We start from the raw sequence: 18333 nt of genomic DNA, 5'->3' as shown, positions 1-18333 counted from the left end.
AACAATAAAAAGGGCAACAAAAGGGAATAAATAAATAAAATAAATATTAAATAATAGTAATAATGTTATGCACATACGTGCACAATAAAAAGAAGTATTTGAGACTGGCAAAGTTTTAATATCTCCCTAGATAGTATATCTGCTTTGCTATGCTTGTGACTCAGGTTTGAGTCTGACTGCTACTGCATTGGAGGAAGTTTCAGTGCTACTTTGTTTCCCACTCTGTCTGTCTCTCTGTCTGTCTGTCTGTCTGTCTGTCTGTCTGTCTATCTATCTGTCTATCTATCTATCTGTCTATCTATGTCTCTGTATAAATAAATATGAAAAAGTCAGCCCAGGGAAGTAAAGCCCCAGTAATGGCAAAACAAACAAACAAAATTTTTTGCTTCAAAATGGTAAAGATTCACATCACACTTAAACTTACTAAAATATATAGATCATGGGAGTAGGCTTCAATTTTATCAATCTCACAAAGTAAATTAAGACATTTTTTATTTATTAATTTATGTATAAAATAAAAATATCAAGAAGACCATAGGATAAGAGGGGTACAATTCCACAAAATTTCCACCACCAGAGTTCCATCCTTTCCCTTGACAGCTTCCCTATTCTTTACCCCTCTGGAAGTATGGACTCAAGGTCATTATGGGGTGGAGAAGGTGGAAGGTCTGGCTTCTGTAATTGTTTCTCCACTGGACATGGGCATTGGCAGGTCGATCCATACCTCCCAGCCTGTCCCTGTCTTTAAAAGTTTCAAATCAGATGAAGTCCATATAATTTACAAGTAACCATTTTAAAATTAAGCAAATGAATGACATTTGGAACATTTGCAAGGAATGTGCACACATCTATATATTAAAAAAAATTATCACCACCCCAAAATAAAGCTCTGTACCTGTTATAGATCTATTCAGACCAAGTTCTTTCTTAATGCTCATCTTGGTGATCACTCTTTTTCTTCCATTGTAGCGTTCATATTGGTTTACAGAAATAGAAGTTAAAGGGCGTCAAAGGAAAAGATTCCGCTTGAGACCCCGGGGCACCCATTTTGAGTCTGAACCTACTAATTTGGTGGCAGGTATTGAGATGGATCATTTGCACAAGGTATTATTTCCTGCAAGTGCCAACAGCTCCCTACTCTGCATTTGGATTCTTTGTAATTGGGCATTCCAATAAAACAAATACAATACCTAATAAATAGTGATGATCAATATGATTCTAATTTTAAAGGCATTTCTATAACAAATACATCACTGCAAATATGATCCCATTTGCTTCGTCCATTGTCTGTCCTTATACTCTTCCTCTGATGAGCTTGGCATCAGGGATATTTGAGTTTTGTAGTAAATTGCATGAAAAAGTAAACTGGCACAATAGTAACACTTGGGTGTCGGTAAGGTGGAGAACAGTAATGTAGTTAGAGGAAATCCTCTCTAAAAGAAGTAGAAAAGCTATGGGAAGAACACTCAAGATCAGGAAGTAGTAAATTATCTGACCCTGAGGTGAGAAAGATTTTCGTGTAGTGGAGGAACATACAGAAGACCAGTATATTTGGAGAGCAAACAATCAAGACAAAAGAAATACAGTGAAGGACTTCATTGAGAAGTCATCGATTGGTTCACAGTACAGCAGGAAGACCATATGCTTTGAAAGTGTGAAAAGTGGAAAGCTGGCAAGGAGAATTATGGTTAAAGTTAGACTAGGTACATTCTTACAGAAACAATTGGACAAGGGTCCTGTTAGTCTGTATGAAAATAAATTAACAAGTCAAAGATATTTTCCACAAAAAAAAAGGGAATGTTGGGGAATAAGTGTTCCTTGAAGGAAAACTAGAATGCTGTCTAGACAGCACATTCACAGCAATGTTAAATGGTATAAACTCTTGCTTCTTTTACCAAGTTTTAGATCTTCTTAAATGTTTGCTTCTTCACTTGCTTCTCAGACAAGTCATGGAAACTTTAAATGGGTTTGCTTTTCAGTTTTCACCAGTTTTTCTCTTATTCTCTTATTCACTGTGGGGCTCTTTTCATGCACTTCCTCCAAGAATACAACTGTAGCTGTATCATTTGTCATGGACTTGATTTTCTTAAATTTTGTCTTTTCATCTAGGTTAATGAAAGATGTCCATCTTTTGTTTCCATTTCTTGTAAGACCATTCTCAAGTTTTAACATTAGAGTGATGTTGCCTTGTAGAATGAGTTGTGCAGTGTATGAGTTTGTCAATGGAGTCATTTCTTCTGTGACTAGAGGACATTAGTATTTGTCTTAGCATGTGACAGTGACAGATATCAAGCTATTCTTTCTTTTATACCACAGGAATTTGGTGACAGCGTGGCACTAAACAACCTGACTTTGAACTTATATAAGGGGCAGATCACTATTCTATTAGGACAAAATGGAGCTGGAAAAACCACAACTATGTCTATTCTTACAGGTAAGCATTTAGCTCTGTCATCAGCAGAGGGTCCAATGCCTCCGAAGACTAAATAACCTACAAGTTGTGGTGTTGAGTATATTGTCATTTCATGTTACCTAAACTTGCAGTGGTAATATAGCTTCAGTTAATTTTTCAGCCTCAGGTATTTAAAAACAGGATGAGTAAGGTGATTTCATGCATTTGTTCAATGAAAATATGTTATGCTTATTCTTACAGAAATGAACAATGCAGTTATTATTATAAAATAGTTACTTTCCATTTTATATTCTGCTGTAGAGGCAAAAACATTATAAACTTGCATAAATTATAAGAAGAGATATGTACTATGTAAGATTAATTCACCAAATGAATTGAAACTTCACCTATCTTAAGGGGTAAGGAATAGAGAGGTGACACTAACATTGAGGCAAATACAAAGTAAAAAGTATTAATACTGTGGAGGCAGGAGGAAAGAAGGTTATTGGAATGAAATCAGGAGACTTGAAAACAGGAAATCTACATGACTAGATCACAAAAGGGATTTTAAATAATGGCAAAAGAAAATGAATAATCATTTACATCATTAAAAGTTTTTTTCAAAGTCAAGCTATGTTTCAAATTTATGCCAATAGCAATTGAAAGTCATAGAAAATAATTTATTATCACCTATATTCTAGAAACACCACTTTAACCAGAAGGAAGGAATGGATAAGAAGCAACTGTACTGTAAACTACCACCACCACCATCCCCAATAAAGTGGAGTGATTGAAAAAAATTCTAGGAACTGTTAGGATATGGAATCCATGTTAGTTTAAGGCCTACATGCAAAGTAGGGCTGAGCCTAGTAGTAGAGATGAAATGGTCTCTCACTTAGTGTCTCGCTTTTTGGCACAGAGTAATGCCAATACTAGTCAGCAGGGCCAGAAACTATCTATACTCTGTTTTATTATTTGTATTAATTTCCTCTAAATCTGTTAAACCTCTCTTTAAAGAATGACTAAGGTAGTACAAGCAAATGAAGGAAGGGAGGGAGGGGAAAAGGAGGAAGAAAGAAAGAAAGAAAGAGAGAGAGAGAGAGAGAAAGAAAGAAAGAAAGAAAGGAGAGAGAAAATGACAACAGGCCCCTGAAATAGCTTACCTGGATAGTGTTGTAGTCATTATTGACAGAGATAAAAAAATATTGACTTATGGATCTGTTTTATGCCAATACTATATTTTTTGGATGACTTATTGCTTTCCAACATTGTTTAAAGTCAGGGATTATAACTTCAGTTTTGTTCTTCCTTCTCAAGATTGCTTGGGATCTTTTGTTGTTTCACACACATCTAATTCTATGAAAATGTTTTTGAGGAAGAAGTTTATCCATTCCAGAATTTGCTTTTCTTAGCACCTACATATCCTAATATACATCACAGATACCGTGATTGATTATAATGCTAATCTATTGTAATAAATTTAATCATTTTTAAAATTTTTATTATATACTGTTGAAAGTGTGGAGACATAGTTTACTCGTCCTTATTTCTTAAGTTCCGCCTATAGGTGAAGTCATCTGGCATGTAGAATATGCTATATCTCTCTGGCTTATCTTAATATTATTCCTTCAAGGTCCAGCCAAGATGAGTAAAAAGTTATTTTATGACTTTGTCATTTTGAACAGCTGAGTATTCTATTGTGTGTATGTCTGTCTGACAACTTTCTTAGCCATTGCTCATCTGTTGTTGGGCATCTGGATCATTGTTTTTTGGTTTGGGGCGTTTGTTTTATTTTTCACCCACCAGAGTTATCTCTGTGACTGGGTGCTTGCACAACTCCACTGTTCCCAGTTATCTTTTTTTTTTTTTCCTTTTTTTCATGTTTCTTCCTTTTCTGTTACAAACAGGGGTAGGGGTGAGCGCTGCACTACTTCTCGTGAAACTTCTTCCCTGCAGGGGTTGGAACCCAGGACCTTGTGTATGGTAGCATGTGCAGCCTATCAGATGTGCCACCACACAGCCCCAGTAGCTCTTATTATTTTGAGTAATCCAGAAGTAGACTGAATCTGAGATGTTTATTCATTGCTGCTTTGCCGCGGGTTGGAGCCCAGCCCCTACTGAACTGAGGGAAGCTTCGATGCTCAGGTCTCTTTCTCTGCCTCTCTGACTCTATTCAAAAAACATAAAAAGAGAGAGAGAGATGTTGCTGTTCAATGTCTTGTCATATTCTCTACTAAAAGGACAGCTTCTGTCTTGTCTTCTGCTTACTTGCAGGCACTTACCTTCCTACAAAAGGAATGGCCTTTGTTAATGGATATGACATCTCAAAGAACATAAATGAAATTCGAAAAAACTTGGGCTTCTGTCCACAACATGACTTCTTGTTTAATGAGCTGACACTATCAGAACACATTTTTTTCTACACTGTGGTGAGTCAGAGACTATCAATCATTAAGTAAATCTAACATTTTTATATAGAAATCTACATTCTTACTAACATATTTAACCAACATTACAGTCAGCATACAAAATAATTTCATCACTCACAAACTGCATACTATTCCTTTATACTCATCCCTCCTGCCCCTGCTAACCACTGGTTTATCCTTCGTGTTGTTGTTTTGTCTTACTGAAAATTTAAATGGAACCACGTAGTATGTAACCTTTTAAAATTATCTATATACACAGCACAATGCCGTTGCAATTTATCTATACTGTTACAACGTCTTTATTATTTTTTGTTTGAACCGCTGAGCCATGTTTTACATTTAGATGTACCAAATTATACCAATTGAAGGAAAGATAGTTTCCAGACTTGATGATTATTAATCTATCCTGATTTTATATGTGGATTTTTGTTGTTTAACATGTTTTCAATTCACTCAGAGTAGAATTACTTGATAATATAGTTGTTCTATTCTTTTTTTTAGTACCTTTATTTATTGGATAGAGACAGCCAGAAATTGAGGGGGTAGGGGGAGACAGAGAGGAACAGGGACAGAGAGACACCTGCAGCACTGCTTTACCACTGGAAAAGCTTTCCCCCTGCAGGTGGGGACCGGGGGCTTGAACCCGAGTCCTTGCACTTAACCAGGTGTGCCACCACCCAGCCCCACGTTGTTCAACTTTTTAAGAACCTGTCAAACTGCTTTCCAGAGTGGTTGTTCCCTTTTGCTCCCCCATTATCAATGTGTAGTGGCTCCAGTTAGCTGGAAGATAGCTCTCTGCCTGTTAGAACACAAACTTCCGTGCCTGAGACACCTCTGTCTGCAGGTTCAATCTCCAGTACCACCTTATGCCACAGCCGAGCACTGCTCTGGTCCTCTCTGCCCCTCTCATTTTCACTCTCATAATAAATATATAAATCTTTTTTAAAAGAATTTCATTTGGTCCACATCTTTGACAGTATTTGATTTTGTCATACTTTTACAAAAGTTGTTATCATTCTAGTAGATGGGTAGTCATGACAAATCAGCTTTCGTTTGCACACCATGAATAGTTCCTATCACTGGTTATCTTTCATGTGCTTATTTGCCTCTTTTTTTTTTACTTTTTATAATTTATTTATTTTCCCTTTTGTTGCCCTTGTTTTGTTGTTGTTGTAGTAATTATTGTTGTTGTTGATGTCGTCGTTGTTAGGACAGAGAGAAATGGAGAGAGGAGGGGGAGAGAAAGACAGACACCTGCAGACCTGTTTCACCACTTGTGAAGTGACTCCCCTGCAGGTGGGGAGCCAGGAGCTCAAACCAGGATCCTTGCGTTGGTCCTTGCACTTTGTGCTACCTGCACTTAACCCGCTGTGCTACCGCCTGACTCCCTTATTTGCCTTTTTTTTTTTTTTATGAAAAGGAAACACTGACAAAACCATAGGATAAGAGGGGTACAACTCCACACAATTCCCACCACCAGAACTCTGTATCCCATCCCCTCCCCTGATAGCTTTCTTATTCTTTAACCCTCTGGGAGTATGAACCCAAGGTCATTGTGGGATGCAGAAGGTTGAAGGTCTGGCTTCTGTAATTGCTTCCCCGCTACATGGGTGCTGACTGGTCATACTCCCAGCCTGTCTCTCTCTTCCCTAGTAGGTTCGGGCTCTGGGGAAGCAGAGCTCCAGGACACATTGGTGGGATTGTCTGTCCAGGGAGGTCTGGTTGGCATCCAGCTAGCATCTGGAACCTGGTAGTTGACAAGAGAGTTAACATACAAAGCCAAACAAATTGTTGACCAGTCATGGACCTAAAGGCTGGAATAGTGCAGATAGAGAGTTGGGGGGTTCTCCATTTTGTAGATAGCTAGTCAGCATATTTTAGTTATATTCCAAACGGCCTGTGGCTATACTAGTAGTGGGGTTTTTGTTTGTTTGTTTGTTTGTTTGTTTGTTTTGCCTGAGCCTGAAATCTGATATGCAGGTGGATCCAAGTTATTGTCTGGAGAGATGATGTCATGGCTGGAAAAGGACCAGAAAGCTGGATCAGGGAAGAGAGTAGCTCCCTAATATGGGAAAAGAGTATAAATATTGTTGACTATAAACCCCATCGATTTGACTTGATCTGGGGCCCATATTCAGCTTAGGGGCCTATGTGACCTCTGAATCCCTGTAGATCTGAGCTCACATTCTGTGGTCATGAGTAGGAACATTCCAAGCTGCCCCAATACCAACCCATCTTCCTCAGGTGTAGCATAGAGTATGTTGCCCATCCTCCCTTCAGAGGATGGAACGTTATCTACTGTTGTTGATCCAAGTTGAGGGCAAGATCCTATGGGGGGCCCACAAAGGGGTCTATTTTGTTGTTCCTGATAGAGATGACCGGTAACAATGGAGAGAGGGATTTATTCAAGGTAGGCCCATCATGTCCGTTTGGGAATCTCAGGACTCCCTGACTAGGGCCCCAACTGATGGGGTGGCCTGACAGTGACTAAAGAGTCATCATTAAAGTATGCCAGTCTCTTGCCCTTATTCAGATTTTGCAGCTGGTCCTTGCACTTTGTGCCAACTGCACTTAACCCTCTGTGCTATCGCCTGACTCCCTTATTTGCCATTCTAAAGCCTCTTAGATAAAATATTTGTTCATATTATTTTCTTCATTAAAAAATTTTAAAGTGTTGAACTTTTGAGAATTCTTTTTGTTTTCTTTTATTACCACTCGGGTTGTCACCTGGAGCATGGTGCCAACACCACGAATCCACCGCTACCGGTGGTGGTTTTTTCTTCTTTTTTTATTTGATAGTACAGAGAGAAATTGAGAAGGGAAAGGGAGATGTAGAGAGAGATAAAACACCTGCAGACCGGCTTCACTTTTCACCCTGGTCCTATGTGGGTCTTTGTGCATTGTACTACATGTGTTTAACCTGGTGTGCGACTGCCCGCCCCCAAGAACTCTTTATATTTTCCGGACATGTGTTCTTTGCTGGGAATGCAGTCTGCAAATGTTTTTCTTTTTTCTACAAACAGCTTTTCTTGAGGCCAGGTGGTAGTGCACCTGGTTGAACACACGTTGCAATGCTGAAGGACTCAGGTTTGAGCCCCTGGTCCCCACCTGTTGGGGGAAAGCTTTGCAAGTGGTGAAGCAGGGCTGCAGGTATCTCTCTGTCTCTCTTCCTCCCTACCTCCCTCTCCCTCTCAATTTCTCTCTGTCTCTATCAAATAAATAAAGATAATAAAAGAGTTTTAAAAAAACAGCTTGTCTTTTCCTTTTTACAATCTTTTATCTTATTCAGGGTGAAAGTTTTTAATATGAAAGTCAATGTATCACATTTTAATGGATCCTGACTTTGCTTTCCTTTCTAGAAAGCTGTGTCTAATCCCATTATGTACTTGTCCCATCATAGTGGAAGGTACAAATGCTTTTGTTGTTTGTCTTCATAGGGATTCACTGCTCTGGGGTGTTTTGTTTGGTTGGTTGGTTGGTTGGTGTTTTTTTTTTTTTCTGTTTGGTTTTTTTTGTTATTTTTATTATTTTTAAAATATTTATTTATTCCCTTTTGTTGCCCTTGTTTTATTGTTGCAGTTATTATTGTTGTTATTGATGTTGTTGTTGTTGTTGTTGGATAGGACAGAGAGAAATGGAGAGAGGAGGAGAAGATACAGGAGGGGAGAGAAAGACAGACACCTGCAGACCTGCTTCACCGCTTGTGAAGTGACCCCTATGCAGGTGGGGAGCCAGGGGCTCGAACCGGGATTTTTGGGGGGCTTCTTTTTGTTTTGTTTTGCTTTGTTTTTTGTTTTTGCCTCCAGGGTCCTCACTGGGGCTCGGTACCAGCACTATAAGCTTTTTAAATATATATAATTTTTATATTTATTTTCCTTTTGTTGCCCTTGTTGTTTTTTTATTGTTGTTGTAGTTATTATTGTTGTTGTTATCGATGTCTTCGTTGTTAGATAGGACAGAGAGAAATGGAGAGAGGAGGGGAAGACAAAGAGGGGGAGAGAAAGATAGACGACACCTGCAGACCAGCTTTACCACCTGTGAAGCGACTTCCCTCAGGTGGGGGAGCTGGGGGCTCCAATCAGGATCCTTACGCTGGTCCTTGTGTTTTGCACCATGTGTGCTTAACCCACTGCGCTATTGCCCAACTCCCAGTGATATGTATGCTTACCTGGGTGCGCCATCACCCAGCCCCCTCTAGGTCTAATTTTTCAGCTAGAAAGAGAGAGACAGAAATAGGGAAAGGGGAGTCGCAAAGCGCAGGGACCGGCATAAGGATACCTGTTCGAGCCCCCGGCTCCCCACCTGCAGGGGGGTCCCTTCACAGGCGGTGAAGCTGGTCTGCAGGTGTCTATCTTTCTCTCCCCCTCTCTGTCTTCCCCTCCTCTCTCCATTTCTCTCTGTCCTATCCAACAACGATGACATCAATAACAACAACAGTAGTAACTATAACAATAAAACAAGGGCAACAAAACGGAATAAATAAATTTTTAAAAATTTAAAAAAAAAGAAACAGGGAAAGACAGAGACACTGCAGCACCAAAGCTTCTTCAGTGCACTGGGCTGACTTAAACCTAGGCTAAGCATGTTGTAAAGCAGCATACTATCCGGTTGAACTATTTCTGCCAGATTGCAAGTGAGGTTTTGACTTCTTCCTCCCTCTATTCATGAATTTTGGGTGTCTGTAAATTTGAAAAAAAAAATTAATAACTCCTTAGGCATGAAGGCAAAGGAAAGAAGAAACTGTTATTTGTCTTAAGAAAAGGATCTAATGCAAATGTCTTAAGGCTATAATTGCAAGAATTATTTATATATATATATATATACATATATATATATATATATATATCTTTTTAAAGTTATGACCTAAGACTTTCTAAGGATTAAGTAGGATGCACCATGTAAATTCTGGCTTCTCTTTTTAGATAAAAGGTCTACATCACAAGTTGCATATGCTGAAAACTCGCCAGGTGCAGTCTGCTGATATTGACCACATGTTGTCTGCTTTTAACCTGCTAGAAAAGCGTAATGCATTTTCAAAGTCACTGAGTGCTGGAACAAAGCGCAAACTCTCCATCATCATAGCACTTATAGGAACTTCCAAGGTATTAAAGAAGAGAATGAGACAGGGGCACTAAGAAAGGACTTCCTGTCAGCCAGTCCAGTAAACTCAGCTGATAGTCTGATAGTGATATAGTAGTAGCAGTAGCAGTAGCAGTAGCAGTAGTATCATCAGTATTAATAGTAGTAGTAGTATTTGTGATGGGACAGAGAGGTGAGAGGGAATGGCAAGAGAGAGAAGCAGAGACACTTGCAGCCCTGCTTTACCGCTGACAAAGTTTTCCCCTGCAAGTGGGGACCAGGGACTTGAACCCAGGTCCTTGCACATCGTAACATGCACTAAGCCAGGTGTGCCACCGGCCAGCCCCCTTGATAGGAATCTTAAAGGAATGTTGCCAGTGATTATCAAGGAGTTTGCATTATTGACCCAGCTATTATGATAAGGTTGGTACTGTTCTAGTGTTTTGCCACCACCTTTAGGTTATTTTAGATGAAAGCACAAAGAAGCATTGTATCAGTCATTAATGGATATGGGTTGTTCTCTGGGTTTTAGGTACTATTACTAGATGAACCATCATCTCGCATGGACCCAGTCTCTAGGAGGATCACCTGGGATCTCCTTCAGCATTATAAAACCAATCGCACCATCTTGTTGTCCACCCACTACATGGATGAAGCTGACATTCTGGGTGATCGCATTGCCATCATGGTCAAGGGGACTTTGCAGTGCTGTGGATCATCAGTCTTCCTGAAAAAATTATATGGTACCTCTCTTTTTTTTTTTCAATTTTTTCCATTCTTGGTCTACTGATGTCACAGTATTTTTCTAACATGATTTCTAACATGATTACATTTTGCCTATATACCCAAAGCTTCAGACTTTTTCTGTCCTATTACATATTTCTCCGTTACTCTTCTTAATGCCCTTTTTTATTCATTCTATTGGGGGATAGTGGTCACAGTATGAGTGCTGACCATTGTCACATGCCCATGTGCTTTTCACTAGCACATGCCTTCAGAGTCAAGAAATTCAGACTCTGCAAGGCTAGGCTTATTTCTCCCATTTCGCACCAACTAGCACATCTTTGTCCCTAGAATGCATCTGTACCCTCAGATATATTTGATTTATTAGCAGTTGATTGGTTGATGAGAAAAAATAGAGGAAGCAATCACTCTGGTTTCTCATTTGCCAAGCCAGTTTCAGATTTCCAGTTGATAGGATAAATATGCAGCAGTTGAGAGTAAGTGTGATGCATATGAAATAATCATGATATTCTCCTCTCTCTCTCTCTCTCTCTCTCAGTCTCTCTCTCTCTCTCTCTCTCTCTCTCTTTCTGTCTCCAGAGCTCTGCTCATCTCTGGCTTATGGTGGTACAGGAGACTGAACCTGAGACTTTGGGGCCTCAGACATGGCAGTCTCTCTGCATAACCATTATGCTATCTACCCCCTCCCTATGAAAGAATCATGTAAGTGGAATGAAACAGTCCTGACCTTAAAAAGAATTTAGTTTTTGAAAATTTAAAACAGATATATTAAGTTATTGAAGGCCAAAATTATGGTAATAGCAATACAGAATTGGAGGATGCAAAGATGAATGGGGATTAGTATGGATGAATTGCTTATTTTTTTATTCAGAATTTGAGTTTATTCAACTCATATTCATTATCTCCTCTACAGTGGCTACTGTGGTATCCAGTTTGTTTACCATATCTAATATTCAAAACAGTGCTAGGGAGATAGCATAATGATCATGCAAAAAGACTTCCATAACTGAGGCACCCAAGGCCCCAGGTTCAATCCCCAGGACCACTATAAACCAGAGCTAAGCAGTGCTCAAGTAAAAAAAAAAAAAAAATCAAAACAACAATCTCATTTTACAGAGTGAAGACCTTTGGCCCAGAACTATAAGAATTTAACCTAAGATTATACCTGCATATACACTTACTAATTCAAAGTTTGTGATTCCCTTACAGGTTCAAGTTTTTACTGTTGCCTTGTAAGAATTTAACACCCCAAAATAGATGTATGCCATCTGAATTGGTGGTACCTAGGTTATAAACCACCTAATTTGAACAACTTTGCCTTTGATAAATAGTTTCTAATATCATTCACTAATTTTAATCATCATTGGATTAAAAAAAACTACAGAATATGTAACTAAATATATTATGAGTGTAATACTTTGGAATGTAAAAGTTCTTCTTTACTTATAGATACCAGATGTTACATTTACTTAAACTTGACTTGTTACATTTTAATCAGAAACCTAGAATTTGTTTGGCTCTTTGATGACACAGGGAACTTTGTGTTGGCATCAGCATTTAACTCTTACAACCTCACCAAAAGAAGGCATTTGAGAAGCTCACTGGCATGCTATCTAAGAAATTCAAACCAATTTACATGTATGTTTATTTATTTAGTGAAAGCAAGAGCCAAAGCACAGCTCAGGCATATATGATACCAGTAATCAAACTTGAGGCTTCTCATGTGCAAGCACTCTGCCTACTGAACCACCCTTACTGCTACATGCCTTTTATTTTTTTGGGGGGTGGGGAATGGTTAATGGTTTACAGTACAATTGTTGGCACATGGGTACAGTTTCTCATCTCCCCATGATAGGCGTTTGCAAAATACTCTCACCCCCAACTTAGGGTCCACCAGTGTGCCATTTAAGTAAACAAAAAAATTATTGCTGTGTTTATAAATTGAAATAAAAGTATTTTCCCTTCTTTTAGGGAAATAAGATTACCAACTAAGTGATTTATTCCTAAAACTTACTCCTTTTCTGAACTTAAATAAGAAATACAAAGCATAATGAACATTTCAACTGCAGACATTTAGAAGGAATGATGTCTTCAATTTCAAGACAAAATTTCTCTATTGGCAAAGCACCAATTAAGTGTAATATTTCTTGGATTTCTTCAAGGTTTCTAATCAAAAATCATTAATCAGTGACCAGGGAGATAGCCCAGTAAGTAGAGTGCATGTCATGCACACAAACACCCTCAACTCATTTGAAAGAGTAAATGCTCTGGTCTGTTTCACTCTTTTACTTTCTCTTTCTCTCCTCACCTGTTGCTGTGACTAAAAACAAATATTTTAATATAAAAAATCATTCATCAATCGTTTAGGCCCTCCTATACAGACCTCTGCCTAAACTTTAACAGCCTTCTTTCAATATCTCTTTTCTCTGCTTTATTTTTTTTCTAATACAATACATATCTTAACTAACTCCTAATTTTCTCTCTCCTTTTTTTAAATCTTCATCTGCTTTGTTTGCTCTTTCCTCAGGACCTAACACCTAATATACAGTGGGTAACCAGCTATAACAAATAACTGAATATTTTCCAACATTATGGATTCAAAATGCTAAATAGCTTGCCAGGAGATGAGTTGCCTGGTAGAACACACACTTCACCATGTGTGGGGACCCAAGTTCAAGCTCCCGCCATTCATCATAGGGGAGAAGCATGGGTGCCAGAGAAGACTTCACAAACAGTGGAGCAGGGCTGTGGTCTCTCCTCATTCTGTCTCTATATGAAATTAAGGGGGGGGGGAGTCCACTGTGAGTAGTGGAATCACATATTCTTGAGGTCCCAGTGAGCATAAAAATAATAAATAAGAGCTTTTCTTCATATATGTACTGCATTATGTGCATTAAATTATTATAATTTACCAAGAAAAAGATGAGTTATTTGCTACCACTAGGGTCATCACTAGGGTTCCATGCCTGCCCAGTTCCACCACTCTTGGTAGACCCTCTTTTAGAGGATGAGAGGCAGAGAGGGAAAGAGAAGAGACACCACAGCACTGCTTCACTGCTTATGAAGCTTCTTCCTTCAGTTGCTCCCTATGATGGCCAGGGACTTGAGCCCAAGTCATTGCAAATGGTAAAGTGTGCACTTTCTGGGGGGGCTATAGCCTAGCCCCCAGAAAATTATCAAAAGTATAGAGACAATTGCTATTTACTCAATATTTTAGTTCTCAGAACAGCACCTAGAGGTTTAATATGTCAGCCTCCCTTGTCACAACAAAATGCCTTGTGACATATACCTTATCTTCTTCCTTGTGGACCTATGTAACTTGAACTAAGTAATTTGGTTTTTATAGGGAGATTAAAAAATATAAAACTGTTTCATTCAGTCTTCTAAATGATTCTCTTAGGTGTTGGGTATCACATAATCATGGAGAAGAAAGTATACTGTGATGTTGGGAAGATCTCTGCATTGATTCAGTTTCATATTCCAGATGCCACTTTGGAGAATAATATTGGAGCTGAATTATCTTTTATCTTACCCAAAGAGTATTCACACAGGTATAAAAATCAGAGGGTTCTGGGCAGATGGTGTGAGTGACTGGAAACCACTTTTAATTCTCCAGATTTAGTTAAGTGTAGCAAGTAGTATTTTGCTAATATGCCAAATATCCACCTATAGCTTGAGTTGTAAAGTTGTGGAATTTACAACTGAAATTTTCTCTTGACAAAAGAAAAGGGAAAAAAAGAAAATAACAAAGCCTGTGGAATCTGGAAAGCTATCTCAGCTTGCTAGAATTCCAGTTTGCATGCCTGAGGCCCTAGAGCCTGCAGGTTGAATCCCCAGCACCACTATATCTCAGAGCTGAGCAGTGCTCTGGTGTCACTCTCCTCCCTCTCTTTCTCTCCTCTCATAATAAATAAATAAATAAGGGGTACTGGGCAGTAGCGTACCAGGTTAAATGCACATAATAAGAAGTGCAAGGACCCGCACAAGGATCCTGGTTCAAGACCCTGACTTCCACCTGCAGGGGTAGTCGCTTCACAAACAGTGAAGCAGGTCTGCAGCTGTCTTTCTCCCTCTCTGTCTCTTTTTTAATATTTATTTATTTATTTATTTTTGAATAGAGACAAATAAATTTGGGGGAGAGACAGAGAGAGACCTGCAGCATTGTTTCACCACTCATGAAGCTTTCCCCCTGCAGATGGGGACCAGGGGTTTGAACCTGGGTCCTTGTGCATTTTAACACCTGCACTCAACCAGGTACCCCACCACCTGGCCCCTCTCTCTGTCTCCCTCTCTATCTTCCCCTACTCTCGCAGTTTCTCTCTATTCTATCCAATAAAGAAATGGAAAAAATGGCCTCCTGGTGCAGTGGATTCATAGTGCCAGCACCAAGCCCCAGCAATAACCCTGGAGGCAAAATATAAATAAATAAGTAAATAAATAAAGTGATTTCTCAAGTTAAATTTCATCTAGTGATTATCTGATAATTTTTCTGGGTTTTGTTTGAGGAGCTATGCTTATACCTGCAGCTTCCTAGTGTTGGTAAGAGATAACTAATCATAAGGTTGTTGTAGTGTACAAGCTTTATGTATACTTAGTGAGGTCTAGAGAATATTAATATAATGGAAAAACTAGCTTAAATGGCAGCCCTTAGAGGAAGGGTGGCAAGAACACAGAGAAATCAAGAAATATGACCTCAGTTTGGCCAAATTAATTATAGAAAGGAGACACAGGGACCACAAGTCTACCTGGGATTTCTAACTCAGCTAAGAATGGACACCAGGAGTGCTTCTCATTGATCTTCAGGTAGATTTTCATCTTGTCTGAAGTTACTTCTACCTGGATATCCCATAGACACAAGGTAGTCGTCATACACAAAAGGAGATGAAGGACATGTAAGACTTTGTTCTGCATTGACATTCTCCTGAAGTGGAATGAAAGAAATAGCACAGAGAGGAAGAACACCAAGATTCTAGAAGTGAAGAGATAGAGAAATAAGTACATGTCTCCTGGAGAGAAATTAAAGGAGACAGAAGTACTCCAGTGGAGCTTCGGTTATTCAGAGAGTAAATCTGAATGTTGAGTACAGCAACACAGGTCAAAGTGAACCTAGACCTTAACCATGAAGGTGAGATTAAGAGAACCGAAAGAAATGACTGCTGGACATTTGTTAGGTAGACATTCACTCAGCAGAGTTAGGAGACTTTTTCTCACATTATTATTTTTAGCACAGTATGGTAACTGTCAATTTGTAAGTAAAAAAGAAATAGGGAGGGAACTGGGCGGTAGCGCAGCGGGTTAAGCGCGCATGGCGCAAAGCGCAAGGGCCGGTGTAAGGATCCTAGTTCGAGCCCCAGCTCCCCACCTGCAGGGGGGCACTTCACAAGCAGTAAGCAAGCCTGCAGGTGTCTGTCTTTCTCTCTTCCTCTATGTCTTCCCCTCCTCTCTCCATTTCTCTCTGTCCTATCCAACAACAACAGTAACAATGACAACAATAACAACTACAACAAGCACAACAACAAGGGCAACAAAACAGGAAAAATGGCCTCCAGGAGCAGTGGATTCGTAGTGCAGACACCAAGCCCCAGCAATAACCCTGGAGGGGAAAAAAAAAAAAAAAAGGAAATAGGCAAACTCTTAAACTTGTCATTACATCTGCTCATCCATATCATATGTACACAAATGACATTACCAGAAGAAAAAAAAAAAGCAAGAGTATAAATCTGTCATTAATACTAAGTCTAGGGAGTCAGGCGGTAGTGCAGCGGGTTAAGTGCATATGGCACAAAGCACAAGGACCGGCATAAGGATCCCCATTTGAACCCCCGGCTCCCCACCTGCAGGGGAGTCGCTTCACAAGCAGTAGAGCAGGTCTGCAGGTGTCTGTCTTTCTCTCCCCCTCTCTGTCTTCCCCTCCTCTCTCCATTTCTCTCTGTCCCATCCAACAACGACGACAACAATAATAACTACAACAACAAAACAACAAGGGCAACAAAAAGGAATAAATCAATATTCACATATATATTAAGTCTAGTGAGGCCGGGTGGTGGGAGATGGCACAGTTGATTGAGCACACACTTTACCATGTGTAATGACCCAGATTCAAGTCCCCAGACCCACCTGCAGGGGTCATGTCTCATGAATGGTGAAGCAGTGCTGCAGGTGTCTCTCCTCTACCTCCTCCTTCCCTTTCAATTTCTCTCTGTCCTATCAAATATAAGAAAATAAAAGCAAGGCATTTTAATTTTGATTGATTTTAACATGTACATGAAATGCATCAGCCACAAAGGCACAACTATTTGTGTGATTTCAACTTACATGAGGCAAATAGTATACGCAAATCCATAAAGACAAAGTAAAAGTGAACCGGATGGAAGGGAGAAATGGACAGTTATCGCTTAATGGATGTAGTTTTAGTTTGAGATCATTAAAAACTTCAGGAAATGGATGGAGGTACAGCATTCTGAATGCGCTTAATGCTGCTTGAATTGTACACTTAACATGATAAATTGATTTCACATGTTTTACTATAATCAAAGTTTTAATAGAACAACAGAAAAGAATATAATGTATAAGAAGATTAGTACGTAAGGAGAAAATAGTGCTTGCATATTTTTAAATTCTGTTTTCTTTATATGAGACTGGGAGGTAGCTCACCTGGCAAAGGACATGTACAAGGACCTAAATTTGAACACTCTGGCCACCATGTGGGAGCACTGCGCACAGGGATCTGGGGGAGTTTTACAAGTGGTAGAGCAGTGCTGTGGTGTCTGCCATTCCTCTCCCTCTTTCCCCTCTCTGTCTCTCATGCTTTATCTAAAAAAGCAGAGAAATGCCCCTCACAGTGGAATTGCACAGACACAAGGTCACAGCAATAACTTTGGCATCAGAAAGAAAATATATCTAGACATGTGCTAGTTTTTATCCTTCTTTCTCCTCACAGGTTTGAAGCTCTGTTTGAAGATCTGGAAAACAAACAGAAAGCTCTGGGCATAATCAGTTATGGTATTTCAATCACTACCATGGAAGAAGTCTTCTTTAAGTGAGTGAAAATGGCCTTGAAAGAAAATGTTCCACTTCTAAAAGCCTGTGGCGATTTGAAAGCAAACCTCACCCTACTTGTCAAATGTTCTCTAGGCTGTCTCTAAGCAAAATAAGCAAATAATAAAAAAAATAAGTAGCAAAATAATACTGAGAAGCTAATCTTGTGAGCACAATTAGAACAAGTCCATAAGACTGGGACCCTGACTGCTTTATTCTTGACTGTACTTGGGACATCAAACAATGTCAGAAATGTTCTCAGATAAAATGAATCATTAACATCTTATAAAAACCATTCTCTCCATAGTAGTACTCCACCTCCCACTGGGAACTACAGGTGATCTCTTCTAGGAATTATTGAGCTGTTCATATTTCTCACAAAGTCTCTCTCCTTACCTTCTTTTCACTTTTTATGGTCTTAAAATTTGCCATTTTGAGTACTTCAAAGTGTCCAATTCAGGGACATTAAAATACACTTGTGTTGTTGTGCAGCCATTCCTGAAACTTCTTCATCTTGTAAAACTGAACATCTTGGGGGCCAGGTGGTGGCACACCTGGTTAAGTACACACATTACAGTGTGCAAGGACCCAGGTTCAAGCCCCTGGTCTCCACCTGCCAGGAGAAAGCTTCACGAATGGTGAGGTAGGACT

At 39.3% G+C, this 18333-nt stretch overlaps 1 protein-coding gene across 2 annotated transcripts in view; it reads left to right on the top strand.

Annotated features, from left to right (window-relative positions):
* The window catches only part of LOC103107789 (phospholipid-transporting ATPase ABCA3-like), a 105880-nt gene that overhangs the window by 39737 nt on the left and 47810 nt on the right, over positions 1–18333 (top strand). For both annotated transcript variants that reach the window (XM_060172838.1, XM_060172837.1), the window contains exons 11-17: positions 970–1104; positions 2317–2434; positions 4667–4821; positions 9744–9923; positions 10433–10643; positions 14045–14195; positions 17585–17683. In XM_060172838.1, the coding sequence (XP_060028821.1) occupies positions 970–1104; positions 2317–2434; positions 4667–4821; positions 9744–9923; positions 10433–10643; positions 14045–14195; positions 17585–17683 (1049 nt within the window). The remainder of the gene's footprint in view (positions 1–969; positions 1105–2316; positions 2435–4666; positions 4822–9743; positions 9924–10432; positions 10644–14044; positions 14196–17584; positions 17684–18333) is intronic.

This window comes from Erinaceus europaeus, chromosome 15 (assembly GCF_950295315.1).
Source record: "Erinaceus europaeus chromosome 15, mEriEur2.1, whole genome shotgun sequence".
Lineage (NCBI taxonomy): Eukaryota > Metazoa > Chordata > Mammalia > Eulipotyphla > Erinaceidae > Erinaceus > Erinaceus europaeus.
The sequence above is the reverse complement of the archived record's forward strand: the minus strand, read 5'-3'. Positions and strand labels throughout refer to the sequence as shown.